Raw genomic sequence first — 23168 nt, 5'->3', positions numbered from 1 at the left:
TCTAAAATCTTTCTGAATGTTTTTTAAGTTGAACTCTAGTTGCTCATACACATGGCACTGTTACATATTTGCATGGATTCTAACATGCCTACTGGGATTTTCTATTTTTATCTTACAGATTTCAGCAATACCGAGCTGAGCGACAGTAAGAGCCCAGTGCCTTTGCCTGTCTTCTTGCCTGTCAACTACGAGGTGCGAGATGCTGACTTCCTCTTCCTAAAGGAAGCTGGGCAAGACTTCATGAGGAACTCCAGCATGCAGACTCACACGCAGCCCTTTGTCATCTTAAGATCCAGTCGGCAGCCAGCCGTCAACGCCAGCTACGGCACGATGTCCACAGAGCAGCTTGTGCCTCTAGATGTAGTCCAGTCTGTGCAGCTTTTCAACGCTCCGGAGGTCTTCACCTTTAACTGGAAAATACAGTCCTTCGTGCTAACGCCTCGGGTTTTCTCCTCCAAGCCCAAAGTGCGGGTGCTTTTCTATGTGGCTGGTAGGGACTGGGACCGAGGAGAAGGAACTGTGGATGAGCTACCGTGTGTGACAGTGTATGCTTTCTGGCAGACTCAGGAGGTCAGGGGTTCCTGTGCCATGGGAGGCGAGAGGGGAACCTGCATGGCTGAGCTGAATCCTGCGCCTGGTTGGTTTGCTCCGGGGTCAGAGGGCACCAGCAGGGAGAGGCAGGACCCGACTACTGGGAACCCTGTGGAGCTGTACTACCAGGCGCAACCCAGAGTCAATGGGAAGTGTAATTCTGTGGATGGAAGTCGTTGGGGTGGCTCACAGCAGCAGGCAGAGTATGTTCCTATCACAGCCATGCAGAGGATTGGCAGTGTGCGTCTTCTGCAGGTGCCCAAAGGAATGGCTACACTTTCACGGCTGAAGCTCGGCAATGCTGTTGTCATACGGACATCTTCCAAACCACTGAAGAAGACTGATATCGCCACCTTCTACATACTCATGGCCAGCTCTGCTGAGCTGACTAACTTCACTGTCAGGTAAGCCTGTGTCTTCCATTGCCTCACAGTTTGTTTTAAAGACTAAGGTAAAACCCTTCAGTCAAAATGAATTGGGTGATACGAATTTAATACATGGAATGGTTATCCAACCATATTAGTCCTCTTCTTTTTTTCTTGCAAATCCTGTACCTTTAAAATAAGGGAGTATTGGAGGTAAAGAGATTAATCATGGATTATTGCATAGAGGGTAACCGTCTTTCCCAGAACTGGGGTATGTTATTCAAGTCAAGTTAGACTGGTACATGTGCGAGGGAGCACAGCCTGATGACATTTACTGATGCTTCATGAGTCATCAAGGTTGACATGGTTCAAATAAGATCTCCAGTAGCTTATGACTCATTTTCGCTCTTCTTTCTGTGGTATCTCAATGTAATGCTTGTGTTGACATCATGAGGATAACCAGAGTAGCTTAATTTGATTTGGTTCTTAATGGGCGATGGTCTATTATCCTGTTTACTCCTTGGGATATAAGTACATTTTATACTATTTTTAGAAAGAGTACTTATATTTTCCCAAGAATGTATTCCTCAACCTCCGTACTTATTCTCTGAGGAATACAATGAACAGAGTAAAACAAGACTAAACCTGTTCTCATTACTTTCTTTCAAGATGTCAGTTTGTAACTCCCCTTTACAAGGTGAAATGATGCAACATGGGAGAATTGCACCTTAAAACTGAACTTGAATTAAATGTCTCTCACCGTTTTATGGACAGTTTTCATGGTCATCTGCGCTATAATGCCTTTTATTATTATCATTCAGATGGAGATCAAAGAGGACCACGCTGCAGCATAACTAGATCTGTCAAGGTTAGCTGTCAAAGCAGACAAGTGGATATTTACGCTAACTTGATTAGAGACTGATTTTTTATTATTATTTTAGAAACTATAAATCTGTTTTACTCCAAGTCAGTGAATAATGAACTGTCAGAAGGTGTGAAATACATTGTGTCAGGTTGGTGTGTAGATTCATATCATGAGTAAAGTATATCATAAGTCCTTCTTTCATAATATGTGTTTTTGTTTCAAGTAATAATAAATGAATATATAAGTTGCTGTTGAATGATGTCCAGTAAGGTGCCGTGTGCCCTGAACTATAGTTACATCTTTTCTTAGTAGATAAAAAAACGCTTTGGTACACAATCAATATTTCCTGAAAAATAAATGTTTTCTGAGTAACTTCCGACTTGACCTGCAAATTCATGCTTGAGTGGAGGGGAGCAGGTGAGGGGACAGCCATGCAATATTAATTATTTTTTCAGCTGGTTATATTTTCCTCCAGAGTCACTTACTCTGATCATTTGTGAATGGATAATTATTGATTGAGCCAACAGCTCTGCTCAAATGCACCTGTACGCACAGGTTTCTGACTTTAGCCCCCCATAATCACTCTACTTTTCTCTAAGGTGATTCAGGTTTTTTTTTCCTTGTGCACAATCGTTTCAAAGAAACATAAAGGAGTTTTATTCTTTGGATTGTCTTGATGTTAGGAGAATCTGAACATGAATGAATCCACACAATATATTTGACTAGCAATGAACCAGAAAAAGACATCCTGATTCCCGCTCTTCATTCCGTCACTTTTAATCATTGCTGCTCTAATTCATTTACTCAGTCTCTGAACAAAAAACTGATAGCAGATATCAGGAAAGCCTCCTCTCCCCACCTTGCATGTCTTTTACTCTTCCTTACCTCTCCTTTCCATTTATTTCCTTTGTATACCACTCCTATATCCCATTCTTCTCCTTTCTTTTGCTCTGCTCCCCTCCTCTCTTGTCCTTTCTTTTCAACCACCACGTAAAGATTGATAAGCTTGTTAGAAAGCTTTGTAGTAATATAACTTGTTTGATGGGCAGTTGTGTACAAATGCCATAAACATGCATAATAAATTCACTGTCATTTTAACCGACAAATACAACAATCCCCCCCCACACACACACACACACACACACACCAACCTTTCAGCACATTAACAAACCCTATGCATCCGGTCCACAACAGCTGTCTGTGTGCTTCATCACCGTCTGAATGTCCCGTTAAGCTTTGCTTAATTCTCTCATCAGCATGATACACCTGTTATTGATGCCACTAGCTAGAGTCAAGGGACATACACATTTGAGTTCCATAGAGAAAAAGACAAGCCACACCTGTCCATTCATGTAATCATTCTCAGCGATTGTTGGATAAAGGTCACAGATAAACTAAATTCATTATTATTCAACCTCGGAAGGGTAGTTAGATGATCCCTTCATTTTATGATCGAGTGGTTGAGTGGCAAGAAGTATGAGTTTACAACAGCTTTTAAAAATCCGAAATTAATTTTTATTTAAAGGAAGCAATGGGGCAATAAGTAAACCCAAGCTTCTGTGTCAACAGGACATTGTCTCAGTGATATCTTCAACCAGGGAACCTACTCATTCATCCTTGGGAAAAATAAGACTTTCACATCCCTTTTTAGTGCTTTGGTGTTTGCCATCTGGCACACATGTTGGCGTGAACGTCTCCCTAACTCCCTAAACTGCTCCATAAGTACGATAAACACATACCAATGGCTGGCCATCATATGGCTAAACGGTGGACATTTGCCTGCATAATTAATGATTGCATCTGTTTCCGATGGCTCTTGGGTTCACTGGTGCTACCATTGCCCCGCAGTGATGCATTCACAAAGCCAAAGATGGTAACACAAATTATATCAGGGAAGCAATTACAAACCCTATGTACTAAGGCATCTTGATAACAACCGTGGAGATGAAATGGATCTGGGCCAGGAAGTGCAGCTCACACAGAAAATATTATCTAGGTCTTTAATCAGTCTCTGTTTAACTGTATTATGCAGAGTGGTATTTGAATTTTGTCATTGTTCTACATTTCCTTGTTGGCCATGGCTGTGCGATGTTTCAAATAAGCTTGAAAAAACACCATCCACAAAACAAAAGGGAGGAAGCTGACTGTTGAAGGCCAAGGGCCAACAACCATTCTGTATACCAGTTTGCCAGCACATCCAGGTGTGTGGTGTGTGTGTGTGTGTGTGTGTGTGTGTGTGTGTGTGTGTGTGTGTGTGTGTGTGTGTGTGTGTGTGTGTGTGTGTGTGTGTGTGTGTGTGTGTGTGTGTGTGTGTGTGTGTGTGTGTGTGTGTGTGTGTGTGTGTGTGTGTGTGTGTGTGTAAGTGAATGAAGAGTATGTAAAAGCTGAAAGAATACTGCCACTCATGCTGTGCATGGTCAGAAGTGAGATGGATGGCAGGTGCAGCACCTGAGAGCGGCTTTTCTCACACACTGTCAGCTTTAGTCTACACAGCCATCTATTTTCCCTGCCCAGGTGCCCCCCCCCCCACCCCCTGCCCGCTGCCTCTTCAGGGCCTGCTAACCAAAGACATAGACACTGGTCCATGCTCCCAACTACTCAGAAGAAAGCCCTCTTCCAGTCGTTGGGGATTATTTATTTTTTTTACACCAGGGGAGAAAAAAACACTTGGAATAAGGCTTCTTATTGCTGCCACTGTCTGTTAGTTAAACTTGGCTCCATGCAGCTCAATACACAGAGGTGTTCCGTCACAACAGGACATGTTATTCAGAAGTCAATACCAGATGAAAACTCACAGTAGGTTTTTTCTCATTCATACTGTGCATGCTATCCGGCCCACTTCATTGATTATGCCCAGATTACATTGCATTTATAATTCTCTACAGTCAGCATCAGTGGGGTAATTATATACAGAAATAGAACATGAAAGTTGGCTTGATCAGCACTAAGTTGAAAAAAAATCTTTGATAAACTTTGCATGTGCATTATGCAGCACATGTCAAAGACGTTTGTAGACATGCTATAGCGCCATGAATTCGAGCTAAGTGACCTATACAATTCTAAGATAGATTGCAATGTAGCATGTCCAGGCATTATATGCTACAGGATGAATTGTATTATACATAATATTAATAATCCCCCAAAATATATCCAATAACAATGCCATATTTAGGTTATGCAACACCAATGACATTCCTCTCAGCCTCACATATACGTGATGTTAACATGCTAAAACCTAAACTGCTTTCTACTTAAGAAGTTTCTTGGGAGCTAAACTGTCAGAAAAGGTTTGACCATCACAGCAAGTGATGGAAATATTGTTAATGGTTAACATATCTCAAATACATTCTGGTGCATAACAACCCTCAACACAGACTTACATTCAGAGATCTGGGCAGCAACAACATTGAAATGCTCTGAACTCTACAAGGCCGGCGGCTTAACGGTCACAATCAGGTTTTAGCTGCTTGCAGAATTTAGACATCCATCATTGTCAGATAGAAATTCCACTGTGGTACTGTCCAGTCCCATCATCAATTATGTGTGAGGTTGCTCTTGTCTTTTCTGCAAAAGGTTTAAACAAGATATCAAAAGTGAGACGGCCAGGCAAACCCAGAAGGCAAACCCAGAAGTCTGAAAAACTGTAACTGTTTACATTTTATAAAGTGTAATAGTCACGATTATGAGCTGATTAGTTAATATAAGACTACATATTGTGTCACTACTAAAAGTAGATTCAAACTATCTCTTAAAGTTGGTTATGCTATCTTGGGAACCCTCAGACTAATAATCACTGACTGGCCACCACTTTATGTTTGGCACTGTCATTCAATAATATGAACAGGACACGTACATGCTAATTTAATTTACCTAACAAACACAGAGCCCCAACATTTAATGTATTTGGCTCCTTTTTGGGCTTTATTTGATAAGAGATAGTCAGAGCCAGAGTTTGAATTCCCTAGATTTCTGTTTTTCCTAGTACAGTTCTGCTGCAGCTATTAGCATTAAAGAGAATGGGGTGGTTCTTCCACAGCTACCTCAATATGCATCCACTGCCTGACCCTAAAACTATGGCATTCTGCTGCGTGCAATCATGACCAGAGGACTTGCAGGATTTTATTTTCCACCACCACATGATTCCACCTTTTAGATCTCTGCTCCCTGGTTGAAGCTGGGTTAATAAGATAAATCAGATGCTGTTGTGTGCAGCTGGAAATCCAGAAGTCCCTGGGGTCAGGATGGCACAGGATTAAAACCACTATTGAACAAGAAACTGCTCAGTGATCCCTCTTTAATTGTGACCTTTAACCTATTAAGTCTTTGTCTGTTTGATCTTGTCACAAATGCCACAAGATGACATTACTTCCAAATCCATTCTTTGTGACAAAGAGACAGAGTAAAAAAGGGAGACCTTTCTATCTTGCACTCCTGTGGTTAAGGCACCGGATTGTGTTAGATTTTGTGGCTCAAGAGCAGAGACGGTGGCCACTTGAGACCTTCCTTTCAGATTACATGCTCGATGTGCAGATGTTAGTATTAAGTCACACACACAAAAGCATGTGCACGCAAAACTCACCGCAAATCCCTAAAGAGGTCATCCTAGAATTTCAATTAGGAGTTAATGCATGTTGTTTTTGTTTCATTGTGCTGAACAGGGATTCAAAGTCAAACCCCTCTTCTCAAAACAGGAGAAGTGCTAAGATTGCTCTTGCTCCCATCATAGATAACACCTCCTCAGAGAGTCCTAATGCGCTCAACATATTTTGTTTATCAAGACTCAGAGATAAAAACACACAGCTCTGCATGCAGATAATCGCCAAAGAATTACAACAGGATGTTGTTCTGAACTATAGAAAACTTGTATTAAGGATTCTTATCAGAGCTTTCAGTAAAAAAAAGGAGCAATATTTTGTGAGAAAAGCTCACCATACTGACTATTAGTATTGTTGCAGCAGAGGAGTCGATTTTACATGCATATAGAGGTATATCTAATTAACATTTGACCTGCTGCAAGCTGTTAATGCTGGGGAAGTCCACCGGGAAAGGTGTACGTGTTCAGCTGTATAATGCTTATCATTAAAAATTAAGGGGCCTAGAAAAACTAATGATGCATTGGAAAAGTAAAAAAAAAAAACACCACTTATTTATCTGTAATGCAAAACATAATTTGGTGGATGGAAATTCAGCTTTTGACATTTTTTTTTTTTAATGAAATGAATTGCTTGTCTTCATTCGGTTGAATCCGTAACTGAAATATGAACAATATGAAGCTGCCCCCTTTAACGGAAAATCTGGATTTATTGTTATAGCCTGGAAAGTTATTTTACACATACATCAAATATATTCTGTGTGCAGAAAATAAATGTTTAATCTAAAAGTTTAATATGACCATGAACTGGACTGGGACCAATTTATAAATACTATTTTGTCACAAGCATGTTCCAAAAGGTATGAAAAATTAGGTCAACACAATATTCCAAATACATTATATGCTCCTTAAACTTTGGAAAGATAAACATTTATTGCCCTGAAATCCATTGGATGTTAGTACAGGACATTTCACATTTACCACATTCTTGACCTTTTTTGTTTTTGACTTTCCACAGAGCGACAGTAAAGAAAGGTGTGACCTTTCGAACAGCGACACCTAGTAACTCTTTACTGTGGGACATCACTCTGGATATGGGTGCAGATGGAGACATCGCTGTTATTTGTCAGAGGAAGGCTCCCATACCTGGGAAAAGGCAAGTCTGTTTTTCTCACATTACTCTGTATGCCAGTGTATGCTATCCATCTATGTCTAGTTTGTTGTGGCTGGGAGTTTATACATATTTATGGGCTTAGATTGCTGTCGTTAGAATGGACGAAAAACACTCCGAAGGTCCAAAGGGAATTCTTCATCTACTGTTGGTTGCTAGTGCCTCTAGCTGATAAAAGTGGCACTATTGTGATGAATGTCCTACAAAGAATATCAGTATTTGTCTCAGTACTCAGTGGAGTAAAAGACAAACCATCCATGCGTACAAGCCTGACAACAGCTTACTCCAGAAGAATACTGTGCTGCGTTCTGGGAGGACATGTCTTATACTCTCTAAGCACAGGTTGGCTGCAGGTGATCCTGTAAAGCTGCCCCTTGTAAACAGCTATTCCTTTTCCCCCTTTATGATCCACCCCTCCTCTGGGCTTTAATCATTTCTAAACATTTACTAGCCGTGTGCATCCATGCATTCATAGTTTGCAGTAAAACACATATCTGACCAATGACCAGTAAAATCTGTAAGCAGGGAAGTTTCTAATGACAAAACTGTCCTTTTCAAACCTGGCATCAAAATTATTTATGAGACAATGCATCTAAAGGCTAGTCTGATCCTATTGGGGCTTCTAGGAAGTACTTAACTTCTTGCCCTGTAACCTCATTAAAGAACACTACAGCCTTGCGTGAACAAGTGGCTTATCTCAGATATCCTTTCATTTTCAGCTAAGTGCATTTCATTGTACAGTGAGGTTAGCTGAGGCCGTTAAAGAGTTGACATTTAATCCCATGCCTCCTGAGATTACAGGAAATATTTTATTTAAAGGGAATAGGAAACACGCAAATATTTATGTAATGTCCCTTCAATCCTACTCTGTTTTACCACAACCGAAGCATAAATTCAACCTTTCTTTCAGTTCTAGAATAATGTTATAAGACTAAGTCTAATCTTCAGCCATGTAAGTGGCTCTGTGCAGCAAAGCTATGGCACAGGAGAAAGGATACTTTGAGCTAAATGCTAACATCAGCATGGCAACATGCTTACAATGACCAACTCACCGAACATGATTTTGTTATTTGGTTAGATACCAAAGTACTGGTTAAATTGACATTTCAACCTAAAAAAGGTCCAAGATAAAAATGTGAAGGGGCCCTTTTATGCCTATTGGGGTTTACCCTTTCCTGTAGTGTTTAATATAGGTTTATGTGCATGTAACTGGTCTGCAAAGCTAAAATCCCCAAGTTATCCACAGAGGGAGTTTCTATCCCCCACACACTCCCCCCTGCCTGAACACCTCCATTGGACTCCTTGTGTTTACTTTGGTAACATAGTAATATCACGATGTAACTCGTGCTTCTTTTGGCTAGCACTCAACCAGATATTGTACCAGATGTACTAAGGGGCAGGACATCTCTAAGCGGTTGACCAATCAGAGCTTACTGTGATCTGGTTTCAGACAGAGGGTGAAAAGAGGTTCTGCAGCACAGGTACAACATTAAAGCATGTAATCATGGCATAATTTGTCCTCTTTTAGGGAGTAGAAAAGCAATCCCTAAAAGAGGACAAATTGCTTCTAAAGGAAACAAGTGCTTCCACTAAGTTGCATGGAAACTTTCCACTCAAAACTAAAGATCAACCTCAACCTCAGTAAAAAGTCGGTGCACCACCAAAATCATCTTATTGGGACAAGATACTTAAATATTTCAGTCAGGATTTACAATAAATTGTGGGACAACAGACCAACTGCTATAGGCTGCTAACTTGGGCAATAAGTCATTTAGTTAGCTCACCATCCAGATGTCTTTGAGCAGGAGTATAATATTTATCTTGTGTTGTGCACTTGCATTTATTTTTATTTTTCGCCGTACAAACTTGCCAGTCTTCCCAGTGAGATTAAACCCAAACAGTAAGATTCTTTGTCCCTGTAAAGCAGCTCCAAGACATGCTTGTAAAACTTAAGGTCTAATCTGTGTTTGAATGCTGTGGCAAAGCTGAAAAAGAGCAAGTGTATGCAGACAACTTTCACAGGATGAAAGAAAAACAAATAAAACTAGACACATGTCATCATCCATCAGTGAATTTGGTTCGATAAAAATGAACAAAACAGATTTTTCTCCAAAACAGGGAGAAGGACTTTGTTAGAGGTCATACAGCAACGCTTGCTTCAGAGAAAGAACTGTTTCCTTATGTCTGGTTGTTATTATTGGCTTGACCTCATTACATTTGTTTCCCCATTCGTGTGGATTATGCCATTGTTTATCAAAATGTATTTAACATATTCTTTCATTGAGTAATTTCCACTAATCCTCTCTAAAATGTCATGAAACCAACAGAAACATGCAGAGTGTCCACTGTCACACCACGGTGGGGATTTTCTGACTTTTTGTCTTCTTGGCTTCAGTGAGCATCTGTACATTAAAGCTTTTTAATCCACTGTCACAGCAGCTTGGTTTGGACCTTAATATTAAAGCGCTGCTACTCACAGACAGGCTGCCGGTCGAAAACAAGTTAAAGCATCATCCCCCGGGACGCTTCACAAGAATGACTGAGGCAAAAAAAGCATTTTCTACAGATATCTGTGTTAATGCATACTTAAGGGGATAAATGTGTGATTATTCAAGTATATCTTGTTTTGATTCTTGACCAGAATACAGTAATTATCTTTTAATCTCAGGTCTGGAATCAATATGCTAAGATTATTCAATTACACTTAATCTCTGTGTTGCCCTTAATAGGGGCAGATACATGGTGCAATGTATGAGAGGGCGGCGTAGAGAGGACTATTGTGTGCTTTGTTGTTGAGTTTGGAACACAATAGAGGATTAACAAAATACTATTTGCATTCTCTCCAATCCTTGTTGCTTTAATGCAGAAAGATGGCTGGTCTGCAGCCCTTCAGAGGTCATTTTCATGCAGTGAACATGACTTACTGCTTGTCTGCACAGCCCTGGCACAGACATTTATAACATGTACACACAGATGCAGTGGGTCTGATAATGTCCATGCGGGTATGTGCACTCTTATTGCATTTTTTGTCCACCAATATATCTTTCCTATAGTTCATTTCAGTGCCAAGAAATAAAACCCAGCATACTAACTTGGGCCATAGGAGAAAATTGAATCCATGGCTAGGACACTCTGTTCTGGCTGGCATCACTGAGAGGCCAATTTAAGTTAGAAAGGCTTTTACTGTTGTGTATGCAGGATGCCACTGTCCTCTGACCAACTTATATTCAGTTCACATTTAACAGTACCAGCAACTCAGTAGTCTAGTAGCACAGGGAGATCCAACTCTACTCCTTTTTGGTTTAGTTTGTGAGATTGCCTACAGATTCAAAGCCCTATAATAAAAAAAAGACAAGGCCTCTCTGCCGCTATTGTGATCACATCCTGCTACATAACTCTTTGCACTTTCTTTCTGCAAGAACAAATTCATAACATTAACGTTGATTTTGAGCTAAATATCTCCAAACATCCAGTGCAAATCTTCATCTGGTTTCTTTGTACTTAACTTTTAACAGCACCAACTGTTTCCTGAATACACAATAATTGCAATCTGATATGCTCCATGCACAAGGGATAATACATAGATCACAGGGATGAATCAAAGTCTCACAGCAGCAATGGTAGCACATCACATTTCTGTGACCATGAGGAAGTTTGGTTCTGCTCATAATGGCAAATAACGCGTGTCAGCTCCTGCAATGACTCGTCTTTCGCTGAGAGCAATGAGCCACAGTAAAACCACTGCACCTTTACAAATGTAACATAATTATCTCTACAGGAATTTATAGTGTGGTGAGGTAATTGAAGACCCCAATGGTAAATTAATCTGATTAATTATCAGAGGCTTTGATGGAAACTTCTTTCTGGTGGAAATTTGCATTCTCTCATGTAAAAACAAAAACATGGGACTCTTTACATCAAGTTATAATGAATAATAGCATAGCATCATTCTATTATTGATTATAGCTTGAATAATCCCATTTTACAGCGGGTTCTTCTCCTGATTTGCGTGATATATCAACTTTACACAGTTGTTACACGGTTTAGAAACCGCATTTGTTGTTGCGAAACTTTAGATGAATGCATGTATGTCTAACTCATCCTGCTTCCCATTCAGGCTGGAGAGCAGTCTGCTGGAGGTGCTTCAGATGGATTTTGAGGTGGAGGAGCTGAGCAGTCCTCTTGAAAGTCAGGTGATCATCTGGAGGCTGGAACTAACATCCGAGTCCAAAAATGTAGCCAAGACTGAAGGAGCCATGAGGATCTATACAACTCAAAGAGACTTTGTAGGCCTGGCTCCTCTTGTAATGGTGAGTGAGCTGACAGCTTCCATGTCACACCTAATCATTATTTTAGAAAAACAAAATCAATGTCGCTGAGAGCAGTGTTTCCGACAACGTCAACACTTCCTCCATTCGCATCCTTTGAGTGCTGGTGCTTAAAAATATCATAAAATGTATTTTGCTGCAATCCACTTGTGTCTTGTTTGCATTCCAAAAGGCTGGATATGCTTTGGATTGTTTAGTAAATGGGTTCTATTCTGAGCCGAGTGTGACCCTGAGTTGTTGACTGTCAGCTAGCTGATGTCTCTCCTCTTTGTTGTAGTGCTCTGTTCTGGCTTGCAATGTGGTCATCTTTCCCTAACAGCTGCTTCATGTGCTTCTATTTTGGTGCTGCAGGCCTCTTTATCATGCATCCTCTATAATTAATCCATGGTGATATAAAATCCACCACCAAAGACAGAACAGTATACAAGAGTTTACGCCACTTACAAGATTAAATCTGAATTTTTGTGTCACCTAGGAACTTCATTTTACTTTATAATGCGCCATTGTTTGCACGCTTGACACAGTCCGCCAGACTCAGATACATTTTGTTCAGTTTTTAATTCAACTTTTTATGAGGAAATACACGCAATCAAAAGTTACGAATCAATATGCCATTCGTTTGGGCAGAAGGGTTACTTAAATTTCACCATGATGCATTTCCATCATAATGGTGCCATAGAGCTTGACGTTATGAGGATATGCTACAGTATCCTGATTTGTGAATTCGACATGGTTCATCCTTCTCTTGGATTAAAAGCTGACCTCAGGCAGAGGGCCAAACACGAAGAGATTTGATGGCTGGCTCGAGGGGACATTCGCGCTGACTTATCACTCTGAGCCTTGCTCTGTGAACTCCATCTAGTGCTGCTGCTCAATACTTCTATATAATGGTGAAAACCTCACTGCAAACCTTCAGATGTGTTTTTTTGAACTATATTTTACGACAGTACAACACATTATGTTCATTCATTATTTCAGCTTCGTTTAAGCCAGTTTTACAGTCAAGGGACACATATCCATCTGCTTCATTTTCATACCGAGTAACCAAGTGTCTCTTTAAATTTGATTCAACTGATCATGCACAGAGCTTAACTTGGCTGCACTCCACTACTCTCAAAGTAATTTACACGCACTTTATTCAGTTATTTCAACTTCAATTAAAACAGTGTGTTTTTTTACAGAGTACGACACATACCCATCTGCTTCATTTCCATGCTTAGATCACCCATGCATACATACACATGCATGTAAGTGAAAAACACAGACACAGAGAGTAAGACAGAAAGATGCTTCTACTACAGTATTTGTAACAGTGGTATTCATATCACTATTCACATTCATTCATGGAAGCAAGTTACTATGCAAGTTGCTGACTTGACCACTTTAAACAACCTATGCTCAGAGTATTGCTCAAGGACAAGTGGACCCATGGATCAAATATCCAACCCTGTGATTAGTGGACAACTGTTCTCTACCTTCCACCACCGCCCTATTTCATAATACATTGAGCGTGAAAGAACAGGCTGTACTGTAGATATGTAGTGATTATTTTTAGTTCACCTCTGTGGCTCAAGTTATTTGATTGTGTTCAAGCAGATATGGCGATGCTCAGTGGGCCTGTGCGGAATAGTCCAAGATAAGCTCTCCCTTCCATGCAGTGACCTAGCCATCACCCAGCCTTAAATCTGCTTCCACCTCCCCTAGTTTCCCAAAGGGAGACTGGCCTTCTCACCTTATCTGGACTGCTGAGTCACTTAGTCGCACTTCATCGCTCCGGTCTATCCTACCTTCCTCCTACAGCAACCCACAGTGCTACAGTTCCAAAACCCCTTTTGTACTACATGAAATGTTTACTCAAATGCCCTCAAATGTAAAACAAAAAAAGTGTTTTTCTTTGCAATGTCTTATTGCAATGTAACTAAAATACTTGACTAAAATGTAATGTCTATTGTTGATTTCCCTGGCCTCCCTGCAGGACACAGAGATCCTGAATACAGCCATTCTCACTGGAAAGAAGGTGGTGATGCCTGTGAGGACGGTGGCAGTGGAAGAAGACGGAATGGTTACTGACGTGTCTGACTACACAGACTGTAGCTCCACTGATGAGGATGTTCTCAAGGTAGGGTCAACTGCTAGACTCCACACACTATAACCTCCTAATACATTATTTGAAGTGTCTTTGGTTTCACACATTCCTAGTAAAACCATTTTACGGTAGAAGGCTTTTTTAAAAAAGATATTCATATATGGGGACACAATTATAATGAAAAGGTAGGAGGTGATATAGCTTCTATTTTTGTTGCTGCATTCAATCCCAAGTACTAATGTTCGTAACTGAATTCAGAAAAACATTCACTTACTTATTGTAAATGGTTAGCCGAGAAAGAAAATGTGTTTAGCAGCAATGAATGGAACAAGGTGAGATGTTTGTGTTGTCTGCCCTTGTTGAATCTAGGGGGCCAGGGGGCAATTTAGAGTGGCTGTTCTAAAAAGCTTCATCAAGCAAAGGCTAGATTCATGTGTGACGGGAAGGACAGGCGCAGACAAATAAGTTCAACCAAAGTCACATCTGCTCTCCGAGTCTTTTCCACCCAGTAAAACAAACTATTAGCAGGGATCCGACAACATCGCCCATCAATCTCCCAGACAATGAACAATCGCTGAGCTAAATCGCTTTTCACAAATGACCTCGCAGTCTGTCACGTCTCCCATCCCATGACTTGCTACTTTTATCCTGTAAACCTGAGCACGGCTGACTGCCAAAAGCCAGCTTTGTTTATTTATGAAATTGAAAGTCAAGTCTCCTGCCCCTGAGGTCAGAAGCTGTGAATGTACTTACTCAAGGGTAAAGTGGCATTGTAAACAAAGACATGCTGTGTGCTCCAGCCATCTAATACACTTGCAAAGCATGTTTAGCAAACAACAGATGTGTAGGTTGATAGTATTTTGTGACAATAAGATTTGTAGTACAGTATATACAGTAAGTGCACATGTATTAAGTGCAGATTGGTGTCAGTTATAAGAAAAGTAGGATTACATGAGGAGGTCAAAAGGCCTGCTGTGGAATAAATATTTTTTTCTACCCTGTAATGAAGCCGTCTCTACTGTTGTTCTAAGCTTACGGTAGCTCTCAGTGTATTCGCTGACCAGAGAACGGCTTCAGTCACAAATATTCCCTTTAATCTACTTAGTCTAACAGCTTGACTCCAATATCTTTTCTCTTTTGATCTCCGAGTATCAAATCTGCAAGTGATAGATGGGGTAGGATTAATCCATAATGGGTAGCTCATGTGACAAAACAAAAACAAACCAAAGTCCTATCTGCTGTGATGGACGGGTTTTCGATGCGTGATTGTTGGAAGGACTTGAAATGCACTTATAGGCATTCTCTTTGTCATTTCAGAATTGAAGGATTGAGACTTTGATACTTGAACAGAGACATATTGAGCATAACTGTCAAAGCATTGATTAATCAGGACTTTTAATGGTGTGGCTTAGTAATTTGACTAAATGATTTACATCAAGCCTGAATGATTGTCCCTTTACAATAATTAATTCTGCAAAGCTATTTACATGTTTGATTTACACAAGAAAACTACTGTCACTGTTGTGTCAGTCAAGGATGAAGTACTTGTTTTATTTAGCCTTGAATACTGTACCCAATGATGAAAGTCATATCATAATTATATTTTTTAAGCCAATATCTATTTTGACGGAGCGATATTCTTGGCCACAGAATCAGATCGTGATTGGAATGATTTGACAGATTATACATAAAAATGCCATTCCTTTAAAACTGATGATTCAGAACATTTTCTAAACATGGCTCTTGAAGGTTCGGAGAAGGATGCTCCTTTGGATGACTGGTTACACTGAATTATACACATGAGTTCACTGATCTATATCAGACCTTGTCTGTTCTGCCATGCTTGCATTAGACATTTCATATGACAACCATTCAAGGCCTCCAGAGCCACATCTAAATCTGCTGTTTGGATATAAATCAAGCATTGGATTATTTTCAGGAAGGAGTCCAGGTATCTCATCTAACAGCAAGGATGACACATGGTGATGTGGTCATTCTAAAGCCTATGCTCTGGTCATGGGTGCAGGATGACTGATGCACTGACCCTTTGAGGACACAGGATGATCTCAAAAATAGCATGACCCTGTGACAGCACATCCTCTGGCAAACTGTTGAGTTCACATAAATGAGAGTAGGAATCATTGTATTCCTCTTTAGGCAATCTGTCAAAGTCACTGTTTCCCCCCCCTTCTTTCAGTCCCCTGTGCACTTCAGGGGTCTTGTGACTGAATTTTAATGTTGCGTTGATTATCCAATTTGTTTAAAGCAGTGGCCGTTGAGAGGACCAAGGAAACCTCCTGACTCGCGTCTGACTATGTCCCTGAGAGGTTTGAGCAGTCGCCCAAACTTCCCAAGGTCACATTTGAAAACATGAATTAATTGATGTGTATGGCTGTGAAGAATGATGTTCAGCACTGCACCACGTGATATTTTGATTAACATAAAATTGCAATGCTGCCTCTCTAGCGTTTCGGACCGGTGATCATCGCAGTAGTTTATAACAGCCAGCTGACATCACTATGGCTACTCATGCAGTGCAAAAACTGCAATAAGGCCATTTGTTGTTGTAAGAATGGCCTATTTGTTAAAGTAGTGACTTTTATGATAACATTTGATTATTTTTTGTCGTTGGTTAGATGACTCATATCTCCTTCATTAAGATATGAAGGTTAAAGTGTGGTGTAGATTGTTTACACAAGCGTGCTTACACCAAATTAAAATGATAATATATTCATGTTCTGATGGATTATCTCCCCCTATCCAGGTGTCGGACAGGTGCGACTATGTTTTCATGAATGGCAAAGAGATAAAGGGCAAGGTGAAGTTGGTGGTGAACTTTACTTACAGCTACCTGAGTGCTCAGCTAGAACTGAACGTGTGGATGCCTCGACTCCCCCTCCAGATCGAGGTGTCGGACACAGAACTGAGCCAAATCAAAAGCTGGAGGGTCCCGATACTAACTTCAAAAAGGTGGGACCTACAAACAAACCATTTATTTCACATAAAACATATTTTATTTGGTATGTTAGATCGATATCTATATATAAACTGTATATAATAGCCACCCTTAACCCATACACATCCAAATTATATTTCTCGAAGGATTTAAGGTTTTGATGCCATTATATAATGAACTACATATCTCAATGTGATCCAATCAGGCAAAGAGACAGGGTTGAGTGATTGGAGTTTAGCAGGTCAGAGCATTTACCATGTGACAGGTGTGACTTGTACCTGTGCTTTGCAGAAATGGCTGGAACAGTGAAGAAGATGACAGGAAGGGGAAGGGCTGCATGCTTCAGTATCAGCATGCCCTGGTGCGGGTGCTAACTCACTTTGTGGCAGAGCAGGCAGACCCTCGGGATCCTAAGGCCTATTTCCTAGGCTCGGATTGGCAGGTGGATGTCACAAGGCTGGTCCGATACTTCATGAAGGTTGAGGACCCTCGAGTGGCAAGGTTGCAGGCTGGAAGGGTACTGTCAGGACGAGACCTCGGGACAACCACCATCCAGGTAATGACTTGAAATCTTAATTGGATTAACCTTGCCCTAAACATCCTGTTACCAATGTCATAGCAAGAATCAGCAAGACCCCGGGTTAGATGGAGTGTTTATTTGTTTTACTGTGAACCTGATATACTACACTCTTCCTGGCAAGGAAATACAGTCTGAGGCAACGCTATTAATATACTGTGTCGGATTTTCTGTGACAGGTGTTTTCTCCACTGTCTGATGCAATCCTGGCTAAGAAAACTATCAAAGTCATGGATGACAAAGTGACCATTACAGAGTTAGGGGTCCAGCTGGTTTCAGGCCTCTCCATGAATTTACAGCTCAGCACGGGAAGTAATAGGGCCATCCTGGCAACCACAACCACACAGGAGGTCCTACAGAGCCCCAAACAGGTAACAGACTGACTCCATATAAATGAATTATGAAACGTAAGATCAGAAGCACAATTAACATTTCTACTCTTTTCTGTTCTCTTAGGAGGCTTTGGTCAGTGCTTGGCTGCAGTTCAGTGATGGAAACCAGACCCCTCTAGACATTTATGATCGTGCTTACTACAAAGTGATGGTGGCGTCTCTAGATCAGGGGGTAGTGTCAGTGCAGGGCACGCCTCCAACTGTGGTGGCTGAGGGTGAGGGCGAGGGAGTCCTGGTCAGAGTAGAAATGTCCATCTGTGAGTCCTGCCAGAAGTCCAAACGCAAAAGCACTGTGGCTGTGGGCAACGGCAGCCTGAAGGTCAAGTTTCAAGTGAACAGTCGGCGGCTAGACAGCAATACTGGTATCGTGGACAGCAGCACTATTAGCAACAAGGACAATGACAGTGACTATGGGAATGATGGAGAAGAGGTGGGAAGCGTGAGGAAGCAAAGGAAACCATCCCAAAACCCTCCACGGCGCAGTCCCGCCTCAGATAGAGAGGAAAGTGTCATGCAGAAGATTCCAACCACTATCAAATCTACAGAACGAACGTTCATCACGAGTGGGAGCCTCGGAGGAGTGGGAAAGACAACCAATGCAAGAAGCGCCGACATTCCTACCAGCATTATGAGCAGCCCCACGGACGGCAGCAAGGTGTATGGGTCAGACAACATGATAGTGGAGGATATGACCAGTTTTACCAGCACTGTGAAGGCGCCTGGGAACCTGGTGAACAATAATTTTCCCACCAAGGTGGAGGTACCTGGTCAGGAGACATCAGAGGTAGAAATAGGTGGAGAAGAAATGCTTGCCAGCAGGCCGCTCACAGACTTGGAGATTGGCATGTATGCTCTGTTGGGCGTCTTTTGCCTGGCCATCTTGGTTTTTATGGTTAATTGTGTCTCATATGTTGTTAAGTTCAGGCACAAGCAGCCACCCTCGCATGGCCAGGAGCCCACAGGACACAGGCATGACTGGGTATGGCTCGGCACAGATGCTGAGCTGGTGATGAGCGTGCCAGGCAGTCCAGTCCAGCAAGAAACCCAGACTACAACCACCGTTATAGACATTGGGCCTGATAAGACTGCCTCTATGTGCAGACGGCCCAGTTGCCTAGCCTCTGTTACAGACTCACCCATCAGCTGTGGGGGCTCCCTCAGGGGCAAACCTATGCACACCGAGTCCCTCCACTCGCCAACCAGCAAGCGAAAGAGAGTCCAGTTCACCACCTTCTCCACTTTAGAGCGACAGCATTCGCCACGCCTCCCGCCCAAGGAGAATGGTTATGGCATCCACTGGGTTGGGAAGCAGGACAGTTTTGAGGAGCAACCTCAAATGACTATTTCAAAGCCTGGAGACGATTTGTAATACAGAACCTGATCAGACCTCACATGTACAGTAGATGTGGCTTTGATCACCTCAATGCCTTTCTTAACTGTCTAGAATATGTCATTTTGGAATGGCCCTCCTCTACATTTCATTACCTATCAAGGCCTTTTACATGAACTGTATATTATTGTACATTTTGGAGTGTGGATGTGTGTTAAAAGATTAACCAGATGAACTTTTAATACACAGCATTTAAAGCCACCAAATGCTAATACTGCATGTGGATTTTTGTTTTCAATGTTTGCACTCACATGATGGTTTACACAGACAAAGACTCACTGAATAAGTATCCCGAATAACAAATGCCAACTATTGATTTCCATTTATAATACTAAACTCAGTCTGAGTGGATTTCTTATGCAATATCTAAGGCCCGTGTTTTTGTAAAAATTGAAGGAATCAAATTTTCATTTATTTCTTTCATTAAACACCATATCTTAAGTATTTGATTTCACTGATACAGTATGCAGGACAGCTATTGATGTTTATCTATATTTTGTGTCATTCTAAATGTTATATTTGCATCAAAAATGTTGCGAAACTTTTGAGGGTTAACATTAAATGTTTTCCTAACCAGCCCATGCTCCAGCGTGTTGCCAAATCAACTTTTGTAACGACAAATTACAAGAACCCTTTGTGCCCCTCTGCCCTTTAAACAAATGGAATTTTTGCTTGGCCCCTGGATGTCTGCAACCCAACCGTTTAATGTGGAAGCAAACAGACTGGAAGGAATAGGAAATAGTGCAACAGTTGCAGATAGGGTAAATCAGTGGATCCACTGAGTTTGTGGAGAATTTGAGATTGGCAATTTTACATTTATTATTTTGGCCGAGGGAATGAAATAGAGGGAATGAAAACACATTTTCAAATACCCAACCATTCAAAAACAAAGAGTGGAGTTGTTTGCCTCTTTTATTAAGTAGACTGAAAAGCAGAGAAGCCTTATTTATATATGTATACCAAACATAAATAACAGTACATTAGCAATTAAGGTATACATGAAATATATTAACAGGACAAAAAACCATTTCTTTCTGGTTCTTTGGTTCAAAGTGCTCTGCAGCATCATTTCAATTCAGCCGTGCAGATAAAACAAGGTTATTTTGTACATCATCTTTGTAGCCTGATTTCTTAAAAGTCTGTGAATAAACACATCTGTGATCATTTTACCTACAGCATGTAAAGGCACCAGGGTAATGCCCAGCTCTTCCTGAGAAAGTATACAGAGTGGGGTTGAGCGCTGTCACCTTACGCTCCGAGCAGAGTGTCCACCAGCTGCCTATAGGTTTCTCTCTCCTGTTTCAGGCCGTGATGCTCTTCCACGTAAAGTTTTCCATTCCTTACCACCCTCTCTCTCAGCTTGTGATCTGATAACAGCCTTTGAGATTGATGCACAAATTCCTGGCAGGATTAAAAGAAAAATTATTCTTATTTACTGCCAAATGCAACTTAAAGCTTACCATTGAAGGTGATTCAAGAAAGTCTTTTTTTTTAAGAATAAAAGATTATCCAAGGCACGAGAACAGAACTCAAACAAGAGCCTGTGCTGCTTAGTAAATACTTCAAAAATATCTGTACATTGCCAAATAGGGGAGGTGTTTGTGGCTCCAAGTCAAAAAGTGTCTGTCCAGTCTATCCAAATACTGTAATGCTACAATTTAAGAATAAAAAACATTCAGCTGTCACATGAACTTGGTGAGGGGAAGATGAGGATATAAATGAGACAATAAGAAATGTTTAATGTTGTCATCTCTAAGCATTGACTGAGATGTGTATTCACACAGCATCCTGAATCCTAGCCGTTCATCTTTTGGCCAAGCAGACTAAAAGAAGCCTCCAACAAAATGAATGAAAACTCCTCAAACGTTGGCTTCCTACAACATGGCAGCCAACATTTGTTGGAGCAGAAGGAGCCAATGGGCACACAAAGTTTTAGCCACTGCCAGTCAGCAAGGCAATTCACTTTACTTCATTCAAGTGATGTGATTATGTCTGGAGAGGCTCTTGGTAAGGAACGGCTCCTATGCAACGCCATGAGAGCTATAAATCCTTAGAAACAGGATTGAAGCTCAATTTATGAGCAGCACACCTATAATCAATTCACTCTTAGGTGTAAATTATAGAGCCAAGCAGGACGTGCCATTTTTCTCTTAAAAACATTTTAAGTGCGAGTGTGTTTCTTTTGAGACATTTTTTTATACCTACATTCATCATGTAATTACTTTGAGGGCTTAAAGAACCAGAAAGACTTACTATCATACAGTACATAGGAGGGGATTTTTAGGCAAGCGAAAAGTCTGGAGTGCAGTGGACTTTTTTCGTTGACAGAATAGCACTCGCTGCCCATCGGCCCTGGCTGGGGTCGTGGTTTATTTAGCCCAGGTCGAAACAACCATCTGTGAGAGTTTTCTCCTGGCAGCTAAGCTGAGCACACGTGACCCCCCGGGGAGGATTTATCCCTGCCGTTACAACAACATCACGCAAGAGCATGGGGAAAAAGCAGCATGCTGAAGCTCAATTAACTGGCCTTAACCTATTCTCGTTTGTATCAAATCTCATTAAATGTTAGACTGATAAGCTCTCATTGGAGGGCCCCACTTTGCACTTTCCTGCCATGTGTTGCATCACCACAATTTTGGTATCTTTGCTCTGTCCCTGAACAAAATACTTTTCGATCCTAATCTAAGCACCTAGGGAAACATCAGCTCCTTTTGCTATATTTTATCTGCTTGGATTCGATTAATGATAAGAATTTAACATTTGGCAAATTGATGTAAAAGTTTCCTTCTAAAAATGGAGAGGCCTTTAAGTTTAAGTTAAAGTAAGGTAAGTTATTAACAGCCAACACATTTTGGTCAATTGAGGTGATAGAAGTGGACATCGGCTGCAGTGCTAATACATGATATCCTCTCTGACTATTGTGCATCAACACAGACAGTGTTAAAGCCTAAAGGAGCTAAATGCATGCATGTGGTTGTGACAGTGTGTGTCATTACATACCAGAGGAGACAAGTACAGCAGGCCCGTGAACTCATGCTGGACTACCGCTGCATTTCCTGGAATGTCTCTGGCCAACACAGGTACCCCGAGATCCATGGCCTGATGGAGCACAGAGATTAAATTCCCCAGATTGGCTAAAATTCACAATGTCACAGAGAAAAGTCACTTATTCACAGACCCATTTATTTTATCACCATCAAGAAAAAAAGCACCTTAAGCACCTTGGAAGTTGTACAGCTCAGCCATTTTGCTCTTAAGTGCCCGAGTTCACTAAATTACCAGTCTGTATCAGCTAACACCTTCAGCAGGTTGTTGAGTGAAACACACTAATCAGACTTTAAGCCAGCTGTGGATTCTCTCAATCGACTGTGTTTTAAAGAGATTAAGTGGATTTGCAGGGTTTGCTCACTCAGGAATGGGAAGATTGGAGTCAAGCAATTAATTTGGGTAATTGTCCCTGAAGTGGTCAGATAACATTGTAGCAGAGCAAGAAACAGCAGGATAAGGACTCTTGTTAATATTTACACTGTTCATTTTGACAAGGGATGGCAAATTCTTAGCTTGTGATTAAATCGAATTCTCCTTAGCAAAAAAGTATTCTACACCACAATGCATGCAGTATAAAAAGATACAACTGCGTGTACAGCAGTGAAGTCAGAACATGATTTTGTGTTACCCATGAGCCCTTAAGATGTTTACCTCCAAAATGGCTGCTGACATGCCCTCTGAGACGGAGCTGTTTACCACGGCGAAGCACCGTTTCATGGCAGCATGAAGCTCCTGTTGGCTCCTCTCCTGGGCCAAGAAGACCCCTGCTGTTCTGCAGAAGCAGCGACAAAGCTCAGTTCTGCGTGAC

At 41.2% G+C, this 23168-nt stretch overlaps 2 protein-coding genes across 4 annotated transcripts in view; one reads left to right on the top strand and one right to left on the bottom strand.

Moving 5' to 3' along the window:
• LOC134874271 (transmembrane protein 132D) overlaps window positions 1-21137 on the top strand; it is a 26441-nt gene extending 5304 nt beyond the window's left edge. Inside the window, exons 2-9 of the mRNA XM_063898340.1 lie at window positions 119-995; window positions 7431-7568; window positions 11701-11893; window positions 13887-14030; window positions 16762-16967; window positions 17245-17509; window positions 17710-17901; window positions 17987-21137. Coding sequence (XP_063754410.1) covers window positions 119-995; window positions 7431-7568; window positions 11701-11893; window positions 13887-14030; window positions 16762-16967; window positions 17245-17509; window positions 17710-17901; window positions 17987-19291 — 3320 coding nt within the window. The 3' untranslated portion in view covers window positions 19292-21137. The remainder of the gene's footprint in view (window positions 1-118; window positions 996-7430; window positions 7569-11700; window positions 11894-13886; window positions 14031-16761; window positions 16968-17244; window positions 17510-17709; window positions 17902-17986) is intronic.
• The window catches only part of glt1d1 (glycosyltransferase 1 domain containing 1), a 14727-nt gene continuing 11765 nt past the window's right edge, over window positions 20207-23168 (bottom strand). For 2 of the 3 annotated variants that reach the window (XM_063898345.1, XM_063898344.1), the window contains exons 10-12: window positions 23012-23132; window positions 22313-22411; window positions 20207-20713 (exon numbers count right to left, since the gene is read on the bottom strand). In XM_063898345.1, coding sequence (XP_063754415.1) covers window positions 20561-20713; window positions 22313-22411; window positions 23012-23132 — 373 coding nt within the window. In that variant the 3' untranslated portion in view covers window positions 20207-20560. The remainder of the gene's footprint in view (window positions 20714-22312; window positions 22412-23011; window positions 23133-23168) is intronic. The other variant, XM_063898346.1, reaches the window with a different exon arrangement.

Source organism: Eleginops maclovinus, chromosome 12 (genome assembly GCF_036324505.1).
Source record: "Eleginops maclovinus isolate JMC-PN-2008 ecotype Puerto Natales chromosome 12, JC_Emac_rtc_rv5, whole genome shotgun sequence".
NCBI classification, from domain to species: Eukaryota; Metazoa; Chordata; class Actinopteri; order Perciformes; family Eleginopidae; genus Eleginops; species Eleginops maclovinus.
Note: the sequence above shows the minus strand (reverse complement) of the source record. Positions and strands in the feature narration are given on the sequence as shown.